The sequence below is a fragment of the Abrus precatorius genome, unplaced genomic scaffold (assembly GCF_003935025.1).
Source record: "Abrus precatorius isolate BTA unplaced genomic scaffold, Abrus_2018 Scaffold11, whole genome shotgun sequence".
Taxonomy (NCBI): domain Eukaryota; kingdom Viridiplantae; phylum Streptophyta; class Magnoliopsida; order Fabales; family Fabaceae; genus Abrus; species Abrus precatorius.
Genome location: NW_020874303.1, coordinates 7,743,135 through 7,759,598, shown reverse-complemented (window position 1 = coordinate 7,759,598; position 16,464 = coordinate 7,743,135). Strand labels below are relative to the sequence as shown.

At 32.2% G+C, this 16,464-nt stretch overlaps 2 protein-coding genes across 8 annotated transcripts; both read right to left on the bottom strand.

Annotated features, from left to right (window-relative positions):
• Positions 1 to 1,898: 1,898 nt before the first annotated feature.
• On the bottom strand, positions 1,899 to 4,827 carry LOC113854225 (nuclear transcription factor Y subunit C-2). 6 transcript variants are annotated; one of them, XM_027485124.1, is made up of 2 exons: positions 3,065 to 3,636; positions 1,899 to 2,968 (listed from the first exon to the last, which is right to left on the bottom strand). In XM_027485124.1, the coding sequence occupies exons 1-2, from the start codon at positions 3,118 to 3,120 to the stop codon at positions 2,320 to 2,322; spliced, it is 705 nt and encodes a 234-aa protein (XP_027340925.1). In that variant the 5' UTR covers positions 3,121 to 3,636; the 3' UTR covers positions 1,899 to 2,319. The 6 variants fall into 6 exon arrangements, with proteins under 6 accessions (XP_027340925.1, XP_027340920.1, XP_027340921.1 ...); XM_027485119.1 differs by adding an exon at positions 4,685 to 4,827 and having other exon boundaries at positions 1,900 to 3,171; XM_027485120.1 differs by adding an exon at positions 4,685 to 4,818 and having other exon boundaries at positions 1,900 to 3,166.
• A 3,306-nt stretch (positions 4,828 to 8,133) lies between these two features.
• LOC113854108 (probable serine/threonine-protein kinase DDB_G0282963) lies at positions 8,134 to 16,315 on the bottom strand. Of its 2 annotated transcripts, none has more exons than XM_027484965.1 (9): positions 16,007 to 16,315; positions 12,029 to 15,076; positions 11,879 to 11,941; positions 11,186 to 11,338; positions 10,890 to 11,053; positions 10,387 to 10,534; positions 10,181 to 10,303; positions 9,770 to 9,857; positions 8,134 to 8,954 (listed from the first exon to the last, which is right to left on the bottom strand). In XM_027484965.1, the coding sequence occupies exons 2-9, from the start codon at positions 14,834 to 14,836 to the stop codon at positions 8,761 to 8,763; spliced, it is 3,741 nt and encodes a 1,246-aa protein (XP_027340766.1). In that variant the 5' UTR covers positions 14,837 to 15,076; positions 16,007 to 16,315; the 3' UTR covers positions 8,134 to 8,760. The 2 variants fall into 2 exon arrangements, with proteins under 2 accessions (XP_027340766.1, XP_027340767.1); XM_027484966.1 differs by having other exon boundaries at positions 8,566 to 8,954; positions 9,765 to 9,857.
• Positions 16,316 to 16,464: the final 149 nt, after the last annotated feature.

Below are 16,464 nucleotides of genomic sequence, written 5' to 3'. Positions count from 1 at the left end.
TATATAGTTTACGTTGTTTTAATTTTTTTAATATAATTTTTAATTAAAATATTTATTAAAAAATATTTTAAATTAAAACACCTTATTTTTATTATTAATATTTTTTCTTATAATATTTTACCGCGCAAGTGTTATTTCTATTCGCATGCTAAATTGTTTAACGTAAGATGAAATATATAGTTGTACTATTTTTTCTTCTGAACATTATAATTTTATAAAAAAAAATTTAATATTAAAATATTTTTATTTTTTTATATTATGAATTAAAATATATATAATTTTTTTTATAGAATTACATAATCTTAAATTTTCTATTGCAATGGTGGGTACGGAAGAGTTAGAATTGGATCATTATAATATAAAATGAATTTCTCTCATTATAAATTATTAATTAATTGTTTTAATAAATAAATTCTTTTCTTTAGAAATAAAATAGTAAAAAATTATTGTTTAAAAATTAGATAAATATTTTTAAAATTATAATAAAATTTTTAATTAATTTAAGATAATCATTATTTAAATTTCTAATTTTTAAAAATTTAATTTTTGACTAAAGTAAATGACATTGTATAATCATTTAATTGAGATCACTGGGATAAGACTTCAAAATAACATAATCATTTGAAAAAGAAAATTTTGAAATTAACATAAAATGATCATATTCCATGATTTATGATATAAATAGTCATAATAAATAGTTAAATAATAATAAATTTATATGTAATTATCATGTATAAATTTTATTTATTTAAAAAATATTTTAAAATAAAAACATTTTAAAAAAATTGTAGTACTAGCTGGTTTCAATTGATTTTTTTTTTCAAAGATTCTCGTCTAATTTCAAACTGTTCTTAAATAATTTTCTATTTTATTAATGATTTAGATTGACCAAACCAATTACTTAAACGGTACCTAAAATTTTCATCTTTGTCAAATTCAAATATTTACAATATATTTTTAATTTAAATATAAATGGACTTTTATAATAATGTAGGTATTTATTTGGATAGTATAAGAAATATATTTTTATTTTAAATTTCTTTTTCATATGAGGTAAACATTTATTACAACTTAAATTTAAATGATACATTATTACAAAATATTTCCATTATCTAGTTGTTTTAAATATTAACTTAAATTTCAAAAAGTAGTAGTTAAAGATAAATACATAATAACACAATATAATAATAGAGTAAAAAAAGCTATTTTTTATATTTTTTTTAAATTACTGAAATATGAAATTTTTAGCAAAATTATAAAAATATGATTTTTTTTCAAAAATAGTCAACGGTAACTTTTGACTTTCTTTTTTTAAAAATTATTACTGATAACTTTTTTATACTTTTTAAATATTCTATTAGTATTTAAAAAAATCGTCATTAGCATTTTTTAATTTTTTATTATTTTAATATATTTTAAAAAATCGCTATTAACAATTTTTAAAATTTCATCACTTTTTTTATTCTTTACTGACTTTTGTACTTACATAAAAAATTGTCACTCACGACTTTTAAACTCTATATTTTTATAATATTTTAAAAAATTACCATATTTTGGTATATATAATTTTTAAACATCATATATAAAATAATAATCCTAAAATTTGTTCAAAATTTTAATTTTCATATTAGAAGTGGAGTTATTAAATGTTAAGAAAAAAAATATTTTTTATTAGAAAAAATGTTTAATTTTTTTTAAAGAAGAACGGTGGATAAAAAGTTCAATACTTTTAATGAAAGCGGTAAAATAAACACAGAGCTAGAGCCTTTAAAGCAAAATTTTATTAGTAAATTTATATAATTAGTTGATTGGGAAGTTTGCATATTAGACAAATTATTGACCATTCAAATCTTATTTTATATTTTAGAAATATATTTTTTGTTAAAATAAAATTGTGGCACCCTCACATCACAAAACTAGAGAGACAAGGAATAAACATCAACTAGTAGGCACTGGCAGATGAACATTAAAATTTAAAATCGGCCATTGGAATGGATGGAATACAGAACTGAATCTGCCTTCCACAATAACAATACAAACTATTCCATCATTTCAAACTTCCTAAGCAGCTACGCTCACTAGTTATGGACAACTGCAACCTAATTTAATTACCACACCAGTACCTGAAAAGTAAACACAACCACGAGTAATTCAGTATAAAAGCTCATACATCACAAATGAGTGCAAGAAACCTTGGGCAATCTTTGGCATTTTTCAATGCATAACACTAAACTATAGCTGTCTGAAAGGCATTGAGTTAACTTGTAATAATCAAAAGATGCACTCTACTTCCCGACCTAATTGAATGGCACATAGTCATCAAGAGTCTGTTTGTTGTTGTTGGGATGGCTGCTCCTGCTGGGGTTGGGTAGGGGGCCATGGCATGAAAGCCATGGGAGGTCGAGGCTGCTGTGTAGAATACAGCGCTGCTTGATCAATTGGTTTCCCCATGATCATTCCAGGAGGTCCAACAGGATGCTGTGGAGGGACATAATAATATGGCATATCAGCTGGAGAACCCACTATTGGAATAGTCGCTTTAGTTATTCCAAGTCCTTCCTCTTTCAACTCATCTCTTGGAATAATATCAACCAAGAAATCAAAAACATCATTTCTTGAAATAGCAGCTGCTATATCATTCTTTTGTAGTGTTCTCCTCTTGTTCTCTTCTGTGTGGATCCAGGATCGCAATGTCAACTCTAATATGAACATTTCACAAGCTTTTGCAAATATGACTGGAGCTTCTGCTGAAATCATCCGGACATCTTCATCAGCTTTCATTATTTTCTTTATCCGAGCAAGTGGAAGACTATGGTTTTTAAAGTCTATTGTTTGCTCAATTTCTTGCATTTGATTTGACCAGAACACTTGAAGCTGCTGTTGTTGGTGTTGCTGCTGCTGATGGTGGAAATGCTGCGCTTGCTGGTATGCAAGTTGGTGAGCAGAACTAGAGAAGGCAGCTGGAGGTTGTGTTGGGGAAGGAACAGCTACAGCAGGCGCACCAGAAGCCATCATCGAAGCAGTCTGGTAGTGAGAAGAATAAGCCATTTGGCTAGCTCCTGGTGCCACTCCCATGACATGCTGTTGTTGTTGCTGCTGACTCTGCTCTGATTTATCCATGACCACTTACTGCTTTAAAATTTATCTTCTAACTATCCTCTGCTTACTGTTCTATAATAAAAACAAGACAGAAAACCTTATATCATATGATATTCAAACTTCAAGTATACTTGAATTCTGCAGAGGCCAAAAATGTGATTAAAACAATGGATTTGCATACTAAAGGAAAAATTGTCATCTAGCATGTTTTGGATTCAATATTTTCCTACCTTTAACCTACTTATACCACTTTTCCAACACCTTACCCACAGCCACTCCAACTGGTTTGTATTTTCATATGCAAAGCCATATCAGTATGTGAAAACAGAAGTCCTAGTACAAAGTTGGTATCTAAATCATTGATTACCAGTGGTTAATAAAAGCCAAAACTTTTAATCACTGGTTTGTAGTCGGAACAAGTTTAAAAATATGGAGATCAGCATATCTAATTGAACTTGTTATGTATAGACTCAGATTATGGAAAGGAAAAACTGTACATCTCAAATTAAATTTAAGAAGGTCTGTCATAATGGACATGTTTACCTCCACCATTATGTTTGTAAACAATTCAATCATAACTAAATGTATCTGCATTTCCATTCCTAATTAGCATGAAGGGATCCGACCTTAGAAAGCATACTGGTTAGTAGTGACACAATACTTACACTAAATGTTGTCTTTAAAAAAGCCAACATTGCTGCAGCAATTACAGAGCTAAAAGGGGAGGGGGAGGAAAATTTCCAATAGCATTTAAAAGAATTCAAGTCCGAAAAATTCAGGAACAGGAGCTGAAAAACTCAAAAATTCAATTCAACAAGTTGTGTTTTCAGTTCACAGCGTTGCACATTTTTTATGTCAAGGAGCGAGAACTGAGACAACACCATTAAGTGTAAGAGATCACAAATCACTATGCATGCAGGGTCAGAAAATACCCTTAGGATATTTTACTTTTCACCTCAATTCACCAAACCGAAAATGAGACCAAAAGCAGGATGAAAAAGCCTGCTCTGTTGCAGAAAATCAAAATTCCTAATACATTATCTTCGTTACCTCTCCCCAAGATTAAGAATTTTAAGACAAATAAATGTAGAAAACAAAGCATCTTAGACATTCTTCTCATTTTCTCACCAGTTCTCAAAACAAATTGCTAGTAACCAGTCCAAAACTGATATAAAAGAAATCTCTGCACTTACTTCCTCTCCCACATGACATTAATTCCTAACTTACCAAAAATTCCATGCATGCTCAGAAAGTAACTATGACCATTCCCAATAAAACTATCACCATGCAGTTCTTGTAATTTAACTAAAAACACTACAATCTCTCAGAAATCTGAAAACTTTTCCAAGACAGATGACCACAGTTACAACACTGTTTAACTCTGCCCCCAAAAAACACGAGATTTCATCACAAGGTGCACTAAGGATCCACGAAAACCTAGATGATCAAAATATGCAGGTGAAATCCTGAAGTGGCAAAATTGACAAATGAAACAAAAAAAAGCATAAAATGAGAAAAGAACCACTTCCATTTTCAAAACATTTTACGGGAATCAAACAACAAAGGAATCGTCGGAGAAATTTACCCATGGAAATATCAGCTTGACTTGGTGTCGGAGGTGGGGTCAATGGCGGAGGAAACCCTAGGAGGGAGAAAAACAGGGTAGAGAGAGAGAGAGAGAGAGAGAGGGGGGGGTTTTAATTTATAAAAGGGAGGGACAGTGAAGTTGAAGAGTGGTGGTGGTTTCTAGAGAGAGAAAGAGAGGAGAGAGAGCATTTCGGGTGCATCTATCTTCGCTTGACACGTGGGGATCCACGAAAGTTCTGACATTTGAAGGGATGTTTTCATTGTCCACGTGGCGTAAAAGTAGTGGCTGTCACAGCGTTTGTGTAAACGAATGCGACTTATCGTGGTCATGACAGCGCATGCGCGCTTCAGGGGTGTTTTCGAAATAATTCTAAAGTTTTATGGGATTTTCATAGGGCCACGTGGATGGAATTGTTGTCAGCGCGAGGGAATAAACCTTCATTTTTCCCTTCGCATCTTTTTCTCCTTTTTCTCGTAGTTCAATTAAATACTAAATGAAAATAAAATAAAAATAGTTATATATATATATATATATATGTATAAAAATTAAACATATATTACATAAAACAAAATTTTTCATTTTTGAGCAATACTTTTTTAAATTAAGTTTGTCATTAAAATTAATAATTAAAGTTAAATCATCCACAGTTTCTATTAAGATAGACACTGTAAATTAAATAAAAAGTATAATAATAATTTCTCAATTTACATAAATTTTTTCCTTATTTTTTTCAGCTCAAATTCATGATAATAGCTAAGGTCACAAGTGATCATAATAAGGCTAGCTGCATATGCAAGTTATTGATTTGTAGGGTAATTAATTATTAGTAATTACTAATCCTTCAACCCTTTATGAAACCAAGCTCATTAAGAAAAATAAAATTGTTAAGGTTACAATTAAAAAAAGCTATATAAAGTTGTACTATACTATCAATATATTATTTTAATGAAAGTGGTGTGTGTATATATTTTGGTTTTATGATTGTAAAACATTATTAATGTGTCCATTTTGATCTCCGAATTAGAAAATGCCATGTGATATGACAAGCATTCTTCATCCTAGCCTTTTTAATCAAATAGAAAACCAACAATGACATATATATTGAAATGTCTTATCTTTCAACTTTTGATAACTATATTCCTTTGTAACTTCAGGTTTTGTAGGTCTACCTGTTCATCACATCATCACTTATTTAATTAGCTATTTGTTGTCTATTTTAATAGAAGACAAAACGTCAAAAGCCTAAAAAAAATTCTAAATTTGACACTTTTCTTGAGTACCATAATTATCTTCGAAGTTTATGATTTTACTGTTGTTTAATTACACGTTAAGTTAATTTAGTTTTGTTTTCCAAGAAATTCTAGGTTTTATTTCATTTCCTATTTGAACTGATATTATTGTAGTGCATCCTAAATGTAAAAAGACAATCATTCTCGGTTTGCTTAAAGGAGTTAATGAGTGTTTATTAAAAATAAAACAGATTAGTATTTGTTTTATGCTGAAGTAAATGGATTTTTCATGTACATGCAACTTTTTTTCTTGATTTATATAGTAGCTGATGTCCATTTCTTAATATTTTATATCATAAGTAAATGAGAAAGTATGGCATTACTATAATTACATTTTTTTAACAATAAAAACTGTTAATTAATTGCTAAATATATGATGATATATAACTTAAACACTACATAACAATTAAAAGTTGACCATCTTAATATTTGGTATGAGTTAAAATTTTAAAACAGAAATTTAAATTATAATAATGAATTCCTAATTAAAAGAAGAACAAGGTACTTGAGCATCTTCTCATGTTGTTCTCAACTAAGGAAAGTTTATGATTAAAGTGGTTTGCAACTATTTTATAAGTGGATGGTTAGTCAAACTGAGGAAGACACAAATTATTATGAATAATGCCCAAAGTCAATTTATGGGCCAATTGTGTATGTTTTGACCGACCAAAGAGAGAATAGACTTGTGACAATTGACAAACACGCGAGACCAATGAGAGGGGCAAGATAGTGCTCTATCAGAGAAATTAATGATATTTTTAAGTTAAATAATTGCACTTTTACTGTTTTTTACTTTATTTATTTTATAAAGGAAACAAAAATTTCACTAACCCATTTTGGAGTGTAAAATAGGCATGAAAAAGGAAGATAAAATAAAAAAACATAATACGTTAAAATAGAAAGGAAAAAAATAAAAAAAATAAATGGAAGAGAAAGTGTTTAAAAATATAATTATTGATATATAAAGGAGAGTGTGTGTTAATATATAATTAATCATTATGTCACTATATATAGCCGAATAATGTCATTTTATATCATAATAGAATTAGTTTTATTATTTCATATAAATTATTAATATAGAATATTGTAAACGCATTAAGTGAGAAAAAAACGAGAGCATGAGAATTAACAGGGCTTATAAGTAGATTTATGCTTACAAATTATTTTTGGATGTGTATTATTTCTTCATCGTCATCAATCTCATTTCCGATTATTAATCCTCATTAATTTTTATCTGATCAATAAATAATAATACATAATTTTTTCCATAAATATAATGACGCTAGTTATGTCTCCTCTTATTTTTTCCAATAACAAACATAATTAACTTTGCATAATAAATTTGCACCTCGTTAGACAAGTGTTTAACCAATCAACTATAAATAATCTTTGCCAAAGTTATTATTAAATTTCATGCACCTTTTAAAAATTTGTTACCAACTTTTAAAGTCATATGCCTATTTCTATACTCATACTTGTCATGTGTTAGACTTCACTTTTCCTTTGAAATATTATCAATCTATATTTTAATTTTTAGACTTACTTTTCGAAACTTCTTTAAATATTTGTTAAACACATGCTTGTATAGTGTCTGAGCCGTCAAAAGTTGGAAGTATAAAACGTATATATATATATATATATATACACACACACACGTAGATGCAATGAATGAAAAAAAATTAAAAAGATATTAAAAAAATAAGAGAAAATATTATGTGTCAATCCTAGTTAAAGATCTTTAATAATATATATAGATTATTTTATATTATTAATAATTTATATTGCACTATTAATAATATTAAATATTTTTTATATTAAGTAAATATTTAATTAAAAAATTAAATTATTGTTTTAGCACCTAAAGCATTACTTGATACCAATTTGATTATTAAAAAAATATCAAATATCTAATAAATGAGAAAAACTAGAAGGTTATACAAAAGATTAATAAACATAAAAATGAAATAAATGAAAAGTTAATAAAAATCAAATAAAAAATTAAAATAATTTTAAAAATTTAAAAATAAGAAAAATGTCGCATGACTCTCATAGTGGAAGATTTTAAACTTGAAAAATAAGTGAAAATGCCATGTGACACCACAGGTGAAAGATTTTTAGCAATATAAGTTTTTCTAATGTGTTCAAAATACACAATAAAAAGAATAAATACAAAATTTTATTAAAAATTATAGCATTTAAAGTTACAAATACATAAAATTTTTAATATTTCCTGATTTTCAACAAAAATTTATTGTACGTAGAAGCTTATTATACGTCTTTGGGTAAATATTAAAAAAGCAGTAATAATATAGATAGATATATAGATTACAAGCACAAAGAATGCTGATGAAATAAAATGCAATTCTAATGACCAGCTGAGAAGTGTCATGCTGGAGCATGTGCACCACTCCATGACACTAGGCTTAGGTCACCATCCATGTAGCCATGTGTGTTGAAATGGATGATGAAAGCTTCTTTAAGTTGTTTTCTTCACTCTTCAGCATCTTTAGAGATGTATTCTGTAATAATATCTAAACTACTTATCCTGAGAAAGTAAAAAGTGGAACAAAATTCACTATGGAAATAGCATTATAATGCAAGTCCATTGCACAATTCCATTTACCTGAATTCACACACATTGGCATATATACAATCAGCAACAGAAAGAGCAGGTGGAGTGACCAGAAAAATACAATACATACAACTATTGTTGGCCCTTATATAACAGTAACACAGATTTTTTGGAGCATAATTGAATGAACCATATATCAAATCTTTTTATTTTCATTTAGATGCCTTGTGGCCTTGTCCTTTGGTCTGACTGGCGGCTGCAGACATCACACGCAAACGACGAGCAATTTCAGTGAAGGATGGCCTTACTGAAGGATTAGGTGCCCAACACTGTTCCATTAGTGTTTTCCATTCTAGATCACAATAACTAGGAATTGTAGGTCTTAATGTGTTATTCACAATACCTCCTGCATGTAGTGTGCGACAAGGAAGTGAGGAAATTTTCTTTTGAGTGGGGATGAGGGGAGGACTGAATCATTTCTTTAATCATTTGTGTGCATGAGCAAAATGTGACTGTGAAGAGCCAATATGGAATAAGTGTGATAAATAGATCATGTTAACTACAGAGAAGTTATACAAATTATTACAGGGAAAGAATTCATAGATGTCAGATGCATGCATGAGAGGGAAACATAATTTTATGTACAACTTTAGACCTTAAAAGAAAAATTTGATCATTGTTAAATTTATACATAAATGAAAAACGCATTCATTTTCTGCAATTTTATCATAAACAGATGTGAAATGTCATTGGAAACTTGTAGAAGCAACAGATGTCTAAGAAAACTTACATATCTAGGAAGAAGGGGTGAAAAATAATCAAACGTTGAAATTATAATTTGCAAGATAACATGTTTGAGGTTGCAAGAAAAAACATTGTTTTTCTTCAGGTTGTGTAAGGGTTGTTTCTGTATGTAGGTAGCTTGAATTTCAATACACATGTTCTATTCTTTATTTTGGTTTAGCTATGTGGGCCCTTTTAATTTGACTATGTGAGTGGCTATTATCCAGTCAGGCCTTCAGATTTTACCCATTTGATCTGTTTTTTAATAGGTAGATTCAGATACTGTACTCTGATTATTGAGAGATTTTAATAGAAGTTATATCAATGCAATGGAAGTACTATTGATGCAAAGCAAACTAGTGCCTCAGAAAGGTGATAGACTACTGGAGTCCAAGAAACTGCAAACAAGGTTCTAAAGAGAAGAGAATTGGACCGCACCTATGATTGCACCATAGTGCATATTAGCATATGGCTCTTCACCAGTAAGAATCTCCCATAGTACAATGCCAAAAGAGAACACATCAACCTAAATATTTTACATAATACCGTTAGTAATCAATGCTTTTCAAACAATAGAGATAAGTAGAGACAGTAAAAGACAATAATCCATTAAATAGCACAAAATAATCTTTTCTTTTTCCCAATGGTGAATCGGTGAGAGAGATTGGAAATTTGGAACTGAAAGAAAGTCAAGTTCAAGATCTAGGCAGGTGCCAATTGAACTGAAATCTTGTTGCTGACAATTTCAATATCCAATAGAAGGTAAACATGACTCAACTTGTTGGCTATTTTTGAATTCGTTGTAACTAACAATGATTATAAATTTCCACCGATGACATGAAATTTTACCTTTTCTGAAACCTTATTGCTGCTACCATTTAGCAGCTCTGGTGCCATCCAAGGTAGAGTTCCACGCACACCACCAGACACCAGGGTATTTCGCTTAATTTTTGATAGACCAAAATCGCCAACCTGGTGAAAAGCATGTTTCTTAGCTTTGTCAACCTTGAAGACACAATTATAATAGAATGGAAATTTGCAACTTGAATAGATACCTTGCATATTGGCCGTATAGAATCCTTTAAGTTCACAAGCAAATTATCGCATTTCAAGTCAAAATGCACAATATTTTTTGAGTGTAAATATTCCATTCCAAAAGCTGCATCCGTGGCAATTATCAGCCTCTTGCGGCGATCAAGATACCTGGAACCAAGATAGAATCACACAAAAGTCTCCACTATTTTTCTTGACGTCAAAATAGTTTATAATATCTAAGGTTTATAACAATTAACATGTAGCAAGATGTGACGGCTTTCTTTGTATGATAAACCATTTAATAGAAATGCAATATATTAAGACAATGACAACAGATCATCTTATGTTAAAATTTCACATGACCTTGTTTGAAAATTGTGTCTATCACTCTATAAATATTCACCAATTTTGATAATGCATCACCCATTTAATGTTTATAAAGATAGACACAAGAATTTTACAATTTCAAAGTCATGGAGGTTAACATCAGAGGACACATTCCCTAGGAGGATGGATGTATTACCTATCCTTACGAAGTAAAACCTGCCTAAGAGAACCATCCACCATGTACTCTGTAACAGTGGCTAAAGTTGCTCCTGGTCCATCTTTAACTACACCATAAAATGCCACCACATTTGGATGGTGAAGCTTGGAAAGTATGTCAGCTTCCCGCCAGAACTCTATGGTCTGAGAGTGGAAATGAATACTATCAATATAAGCCCCTCTAATAAAAGAGAAGCAGGAAAAAATATGTGACTAAATCATGAGAAAAAGGCAAAAGGACCACAAATCATTGCATGTGATGCACATGAAAGTTACCAGTCTCTCTTGCTCAGACGATCGACCTGCAAAGCAGCTTTTCTTTATTCTTTTTATTGCAACATCTGATCCCCTCCATTTTCCATGGTACACCGTCCCAAAGGTACCAGAACCAAGTTCTTTCAGCTCTTCAAGATCTTCATTCTTTATGAACTGCCATGTGCATTATAAATATATGTATTAAATTAAATTTTAGTAAATCTTATGAACTTAAATTCTATAATCTCATGACAGAGAAAAAAAGACCATTTAGCACCAAGCCATTTTATCTAGTACATATGTTCTTTAAGTCATTGTCATAACAACAAATTTATACAGGATATGGCATAGTCATGCTTCTTAGCACATGTTGGAAAAACAATTTATGTAATGGTTTCGGATTAATGGGTCACTCTACATCGATGTTATTTGTCTGGTCACCTAAAAGTGCCATTGTACTCTTAAAGAATAAATTCAGACATAGAATAAGAGTGGTTAAGCAAGGGTAAAAAATTATCCTACCAAAACATATTTTCACCTATCAATTTCACACACGATAAAATTATAAATAAATTTCAGATCAAATATTAGACAATAATCCATTTGACAAGACAGAAAATTGAACTCATAATTTCTACAGTGGAAGTTTTTGTTGAAAAGGCAGGTATAATACACATCAGCACAGAAGAACTACAATACATCCAAGCATGATACCTGCAGAGTACTGATGTCAAATTCCCTGGCTACACCCACATTCCTTGTTTCATTCTTTCCATCCTAAATTCAATCCGATACAGGATTTGTCAGCAAAAAATAAAATAAAAATGTGCAGGTTATTTAAATAAAGAACCTCTAAAAACATACCTGATATTCAGGCTCCTGTGGTCTTATGTTTTCCATTGTGGCATCGTTATTCTTACTGTCATTGCCCTTTACTTGGGAATGATCATGTTGTTGGAGAATAACAGTGGCTTCTGATTTAGTTGTTACAGGTACATTTTTCTGATTTTCTTCACCAAAATTTAGTTGGGATTCCTTTGGTCCTGCCAAAACACTGTCTGCTGGTAGAGGAGCAGATTGCTGAGATTTACTATCCCCCACTTGTACTTTTCTTACAGCAGATGAAAAACCAAGATTATCCTGATCAATTAGAGAAACATTATCAAACCCCTCATGGAACTTCTGAAAATATGACCAACGTTTAGGCTCATGATTGTCCATGTTTAAGCTCAAACCTGCTCTATCTGTTGGTAAGGGACCACTATTTGATGAATCTTCAGAAAGTGCAGCTTTGGAGAACATATCATAAAGGAAATCACGGGGAAACCTGTCCTCAATATCAATCAGAATGTCACCCTGAGCAGGTCTGGATTTAACATCCGGGGGAAAGTCTTGAGAAACATCTTGGCCCATGTTTCCAACTAAAGGAAAAGGCTGAGCTTGTACCTGAGTATCGTTATTGGATTCTCTGGTTGATACCTCACCCAAATTGAGGTCTGGAAGTTTAGATGCTAGATTCTGATTGAGCTCAACAGGAGGAACCTGATGAGGTGCAAGATGTTCTTTGGTTTCATCAACTAGGATAATATTATGGTTGCTTTTGGAGCGATTGGCTTCACTTTCAGAACTAAGGACCTGATCCTCATTTCTAGAAACTTTATTATCTGTCAATACCCGCTTCATCTGACTTGTTGCATCAGGCAACTGTCTGTACTTCTGTAGCTGGGAAAATTCTTCATCAATTGAATGGCCATCTGCATGCAAGGGCATTGCTGCTGAGCTGGACACAGTGTTCAGATTTGACAGATTCCCATTGTGCAATATGTCACTGGATTCTGTAACTGAATTCTTCTGGTTTAAGTCAGAAAGTAAATCTGACATGAGTAAGTGAGAACCATGAGCATCATCTGACTTTGTAGATCGGTTCAGCAAATCTGCCTGCTCCCTAGGAATTCTCTCTGAAAAATAAACTCTGTTGGGAAGTGGAGGTGGTTCAAGGCAACTGAAATCAATCACACTGGACTCAGAATCAACATGAACGTGGCTGGATGCATCAGTGGATGGTGGATAGAAGTTATCTTCACCAGATTTAGGAGTCTGTGTGGGATTCATAGGACTAACCAATGAAGTGGCTTCTTCAAAAGGCTGGTGCTTAACCTTGTTCTTTGATGGCAGTGCAGGCTGATTCCCTTCTAGTATAGCAGCTGTTGACGATGCCTCTGATAAATTACCTTGCAAATTGCCCTCAAATGGCTGCAAAGGAATAGGATATGGTGCTTCTAAGGGGAAAACCTTTCCTGGGTCATTTCCTGTATGAACGAAATTATCACCCTTTCTTTTAACCATGGTCACTGGCATATCTGAAATTTGTACCTGAAACTCACTAGATGCTTGCCCATTATTCATGGTTCCTTGGTTAACAAGACCATGGGTCGGAACAGAAACTGGAATCTCTCCAAGATTTCGAGCAGAGTTATTAGAAGGATCAAGACCATGCTGAAGTGGATATTGACTAGTTTCCCCATGGTGAATGATCTGGTCATCATAAAACAATGATGGATAGGTTTCATAAGCATTAGAGGAGGTTGATAGCATTGGTTGTGAAGACTGAATTGTCAATGATGATTTAACATTGCCAGTCAAGGAAGAACCGCTGACACCAAATGAGTCTACCAGAACTCTGTTGGTCTCCCTCTCAATATTTTGTCCATCCATTTCATGCATGTTATTTGTAGAGCTGCTTGCACCATGAAGTATTGAGTTGTTTCTGGATCCCATGTCCATGCCGTTAACTGCAACTACATACTCGATTTCAGAATCACCATCAATGCTACCTAGACCAAACTGAGTATCATCCAAATCATTCATAGAGAACAGAAATATCCTAAGCTTTAGTGATCCTCTTCCACTTTGTAGATCATGACATTCCTCCATCATATTTCGCAGATCCTCATCAGAAGATACTGAAACTAAGGCATCAAGATCTTCTCCAGGGAGCTGATACTTTATCACATGAGCTTCATTATAGATTGATGATGTTTTCTGCATAAGCTCCTGAAAACGTATATTCCTTCTTATACTAATAATACGCGTTTCTCCCCCAGCATATCTAAGCTTTCCATCACTAGGCCGTGGCAATATTCTACCACCAAAGCTGCATAGAACCTTCATCTTCATTGATGAGCTTTCAGATGATCCAGAAGAGGCAGTACCATGAAGGACTCGGTTCTTGTCTTGATTAGATGATGTTCTAGGAATTGATCGAGCTGAACCATAATTACTTCTGTCCTGGGGTAAAGAAGAGTTCCTTCTGTCAAACTCTTTGGGACCTTTTTCAACCTTTGCAAGCACAGAGATATCTGATCCACTCTCAGATCCTGTGTGGCCTAAAATGCCTTTCAATTCCATATAGCCTGTTGAATAATTGGGATCACCCACAACATTTGGAAAGGAAGGCTTCCTGAGATTCACCCTATCTCTCATGAACTCAAGAGCAAATTCCTCACCAGTCTGTATGGAGTAATTAAGTACAGGCTTATTTTCTGACATATTAAATGCAGGAGGTCGTGCATTGATATGCATGCCATCACGAAGGTCTTGCAGGACTGACTGTGATGGAGGATGGAATTCCTCATTTCTAGGTTCCATGGGATTATAAGGATGTTTCTTCATTCTGGGTCGTCTAATCAAAGCATATTAATGCTATAATGTGTACCGGAAAGACACTTAAAATCACATAGAAATATTGAGCCTATCAACTTCAAAATTTTGAATTCTTTACCCATAACAATGATACAGAAAGAAGATTTACTAATGCTTCAGTTTACGTCACCATCATGTGAAGAAGCTCCCAGAATCTTCAGAATTCCCAAGACTATCTTGAATATCAAACTACCTTCAGAATATGTCACCCTGTGTGCATGATGAAATTTAGAAACTGCTTAGCACATAAGATGTAACAAAAGATAGAACAACTATGTTGTGGGAATGGATACAAAATATAAGATCACAAGAACTGTACCCAAGAAAATCAATTGGAAAATATATCACCAACAGAGCAGCTATTAGAATTATCATAATGACCTACATATCCTATATACCACTAGCAATTTGATTTACCCGCCATAAATGAGAAGGAAAATACAGTTTTGGCCACTTTGTTTGAACAATACAAATCACAAAACTCCCTCTCTAACAATCTTAAGGTTGAAGATACTGTAGACCTAAGATTGTTCCTTCATGGTCTTCATTTTGCTAGTAATCAAATAGTAGTCTCTGGTCCTTGGATAAAGTAGTTCTTTACCTGGTACATATTTCTTTCAACCCCACTTCATTCCCTAACAATTTATCATTACTTACACTAACTACTTAAGAATAAGAAAAGGATTTATCAATTGGACCAAGGTGTTCTTAAAATTCAAGACTTTGTTATCTAATAGGCATAAACCAAAATATTGTTGAGTTATAGAACCATAGCAGGATACAGTGAAGCAAAACCCAAACACCAACTAGAAAAATAGGGGGACAGAAATATTACCCTTCATTCTTTCAGCAAATCAAACCACATGCAAAGATCAAATGAAGGAATAAGTGCATACACAATTCAGGTTACAAAAAGAATGACCCATATAATATTAGATCACTTCTGCTCAATTCTGCCAGGATTTTTGTTATCCAAAAATTATCAAATTTGGGCCTTAACTTCAACCCTTCCCATCAAAACACAGCATAGATGATCATAAGTGCACAAATCAAGTTTGATTCAATTGACAGAAAAAGACATCATCCATCATAAGAGCACAGCTGAATCAAGAAAAGCATGAAACAGAATCAACTAAATACCTGGCTGATGGTTGTTTTGAGCTTCAAATAGAAATGGTTCAAGAGGGTTTCAGAGGAAGAGCCATGGCTAATCTCTGGGGAGAAAAAGAAAAGGGAAAAAAATATTTATATGGGAAAGAAGACCAAAAAGAATCCAACTTTGTCTACCCCATCTTCTGATTTATCTTTTTTTTTTCTTTTGGGTTCCAAACAATCTGAATCTACTTCAACTTCAATGATCCTTTTGGTTCATAATGACAGCACATACACACACACACACTCTCTCTCTCTTCTTTCTCTCTCTATATATCTGTGGATTGGAGAAGCTGTGTTTCTATTTTGGAATAATAATAATAAAAAAAAAAGTTGCTGTGTCAGCAAAGAGTCAAAGGAGTGAAGAAGCAACCAACTCCAACAGTTATGTCCCAAAGTTTGCCTCCTTTTTTATTATTCTTACTGCAACAGTTCGTTAATCGTTA

Coding starts and splice junctions, on each gene's coding strand:
- LOC113854108 (XM_027484965.1), bottom strand. CDS start 14,836: ATGAAGAAACATCCTTATAATCCCATGGAACCTAGAAATGAGGAATTC. Junction 9,858..10,180: donor GCAATAAGGTTTCAGAAAAG/GTAAAATTTCAT, acceptor TAAAATATTTAG/GTTGATGTGTTCTCTTTTGG. Junction 8,955..9,769: donor GCACTATGGTGCAATCATAG/GTGCGGTCCAAT, acceptor CACTACATGCAG/GAGGTATTGTGAATAACACA.
- LOC113854225 (XM_027485119.1), bottom strand. CDS start 3,120: ATGGATAAATCAGAGCAGAGTCAGCAGCAACAACAACAGCATGTCATG.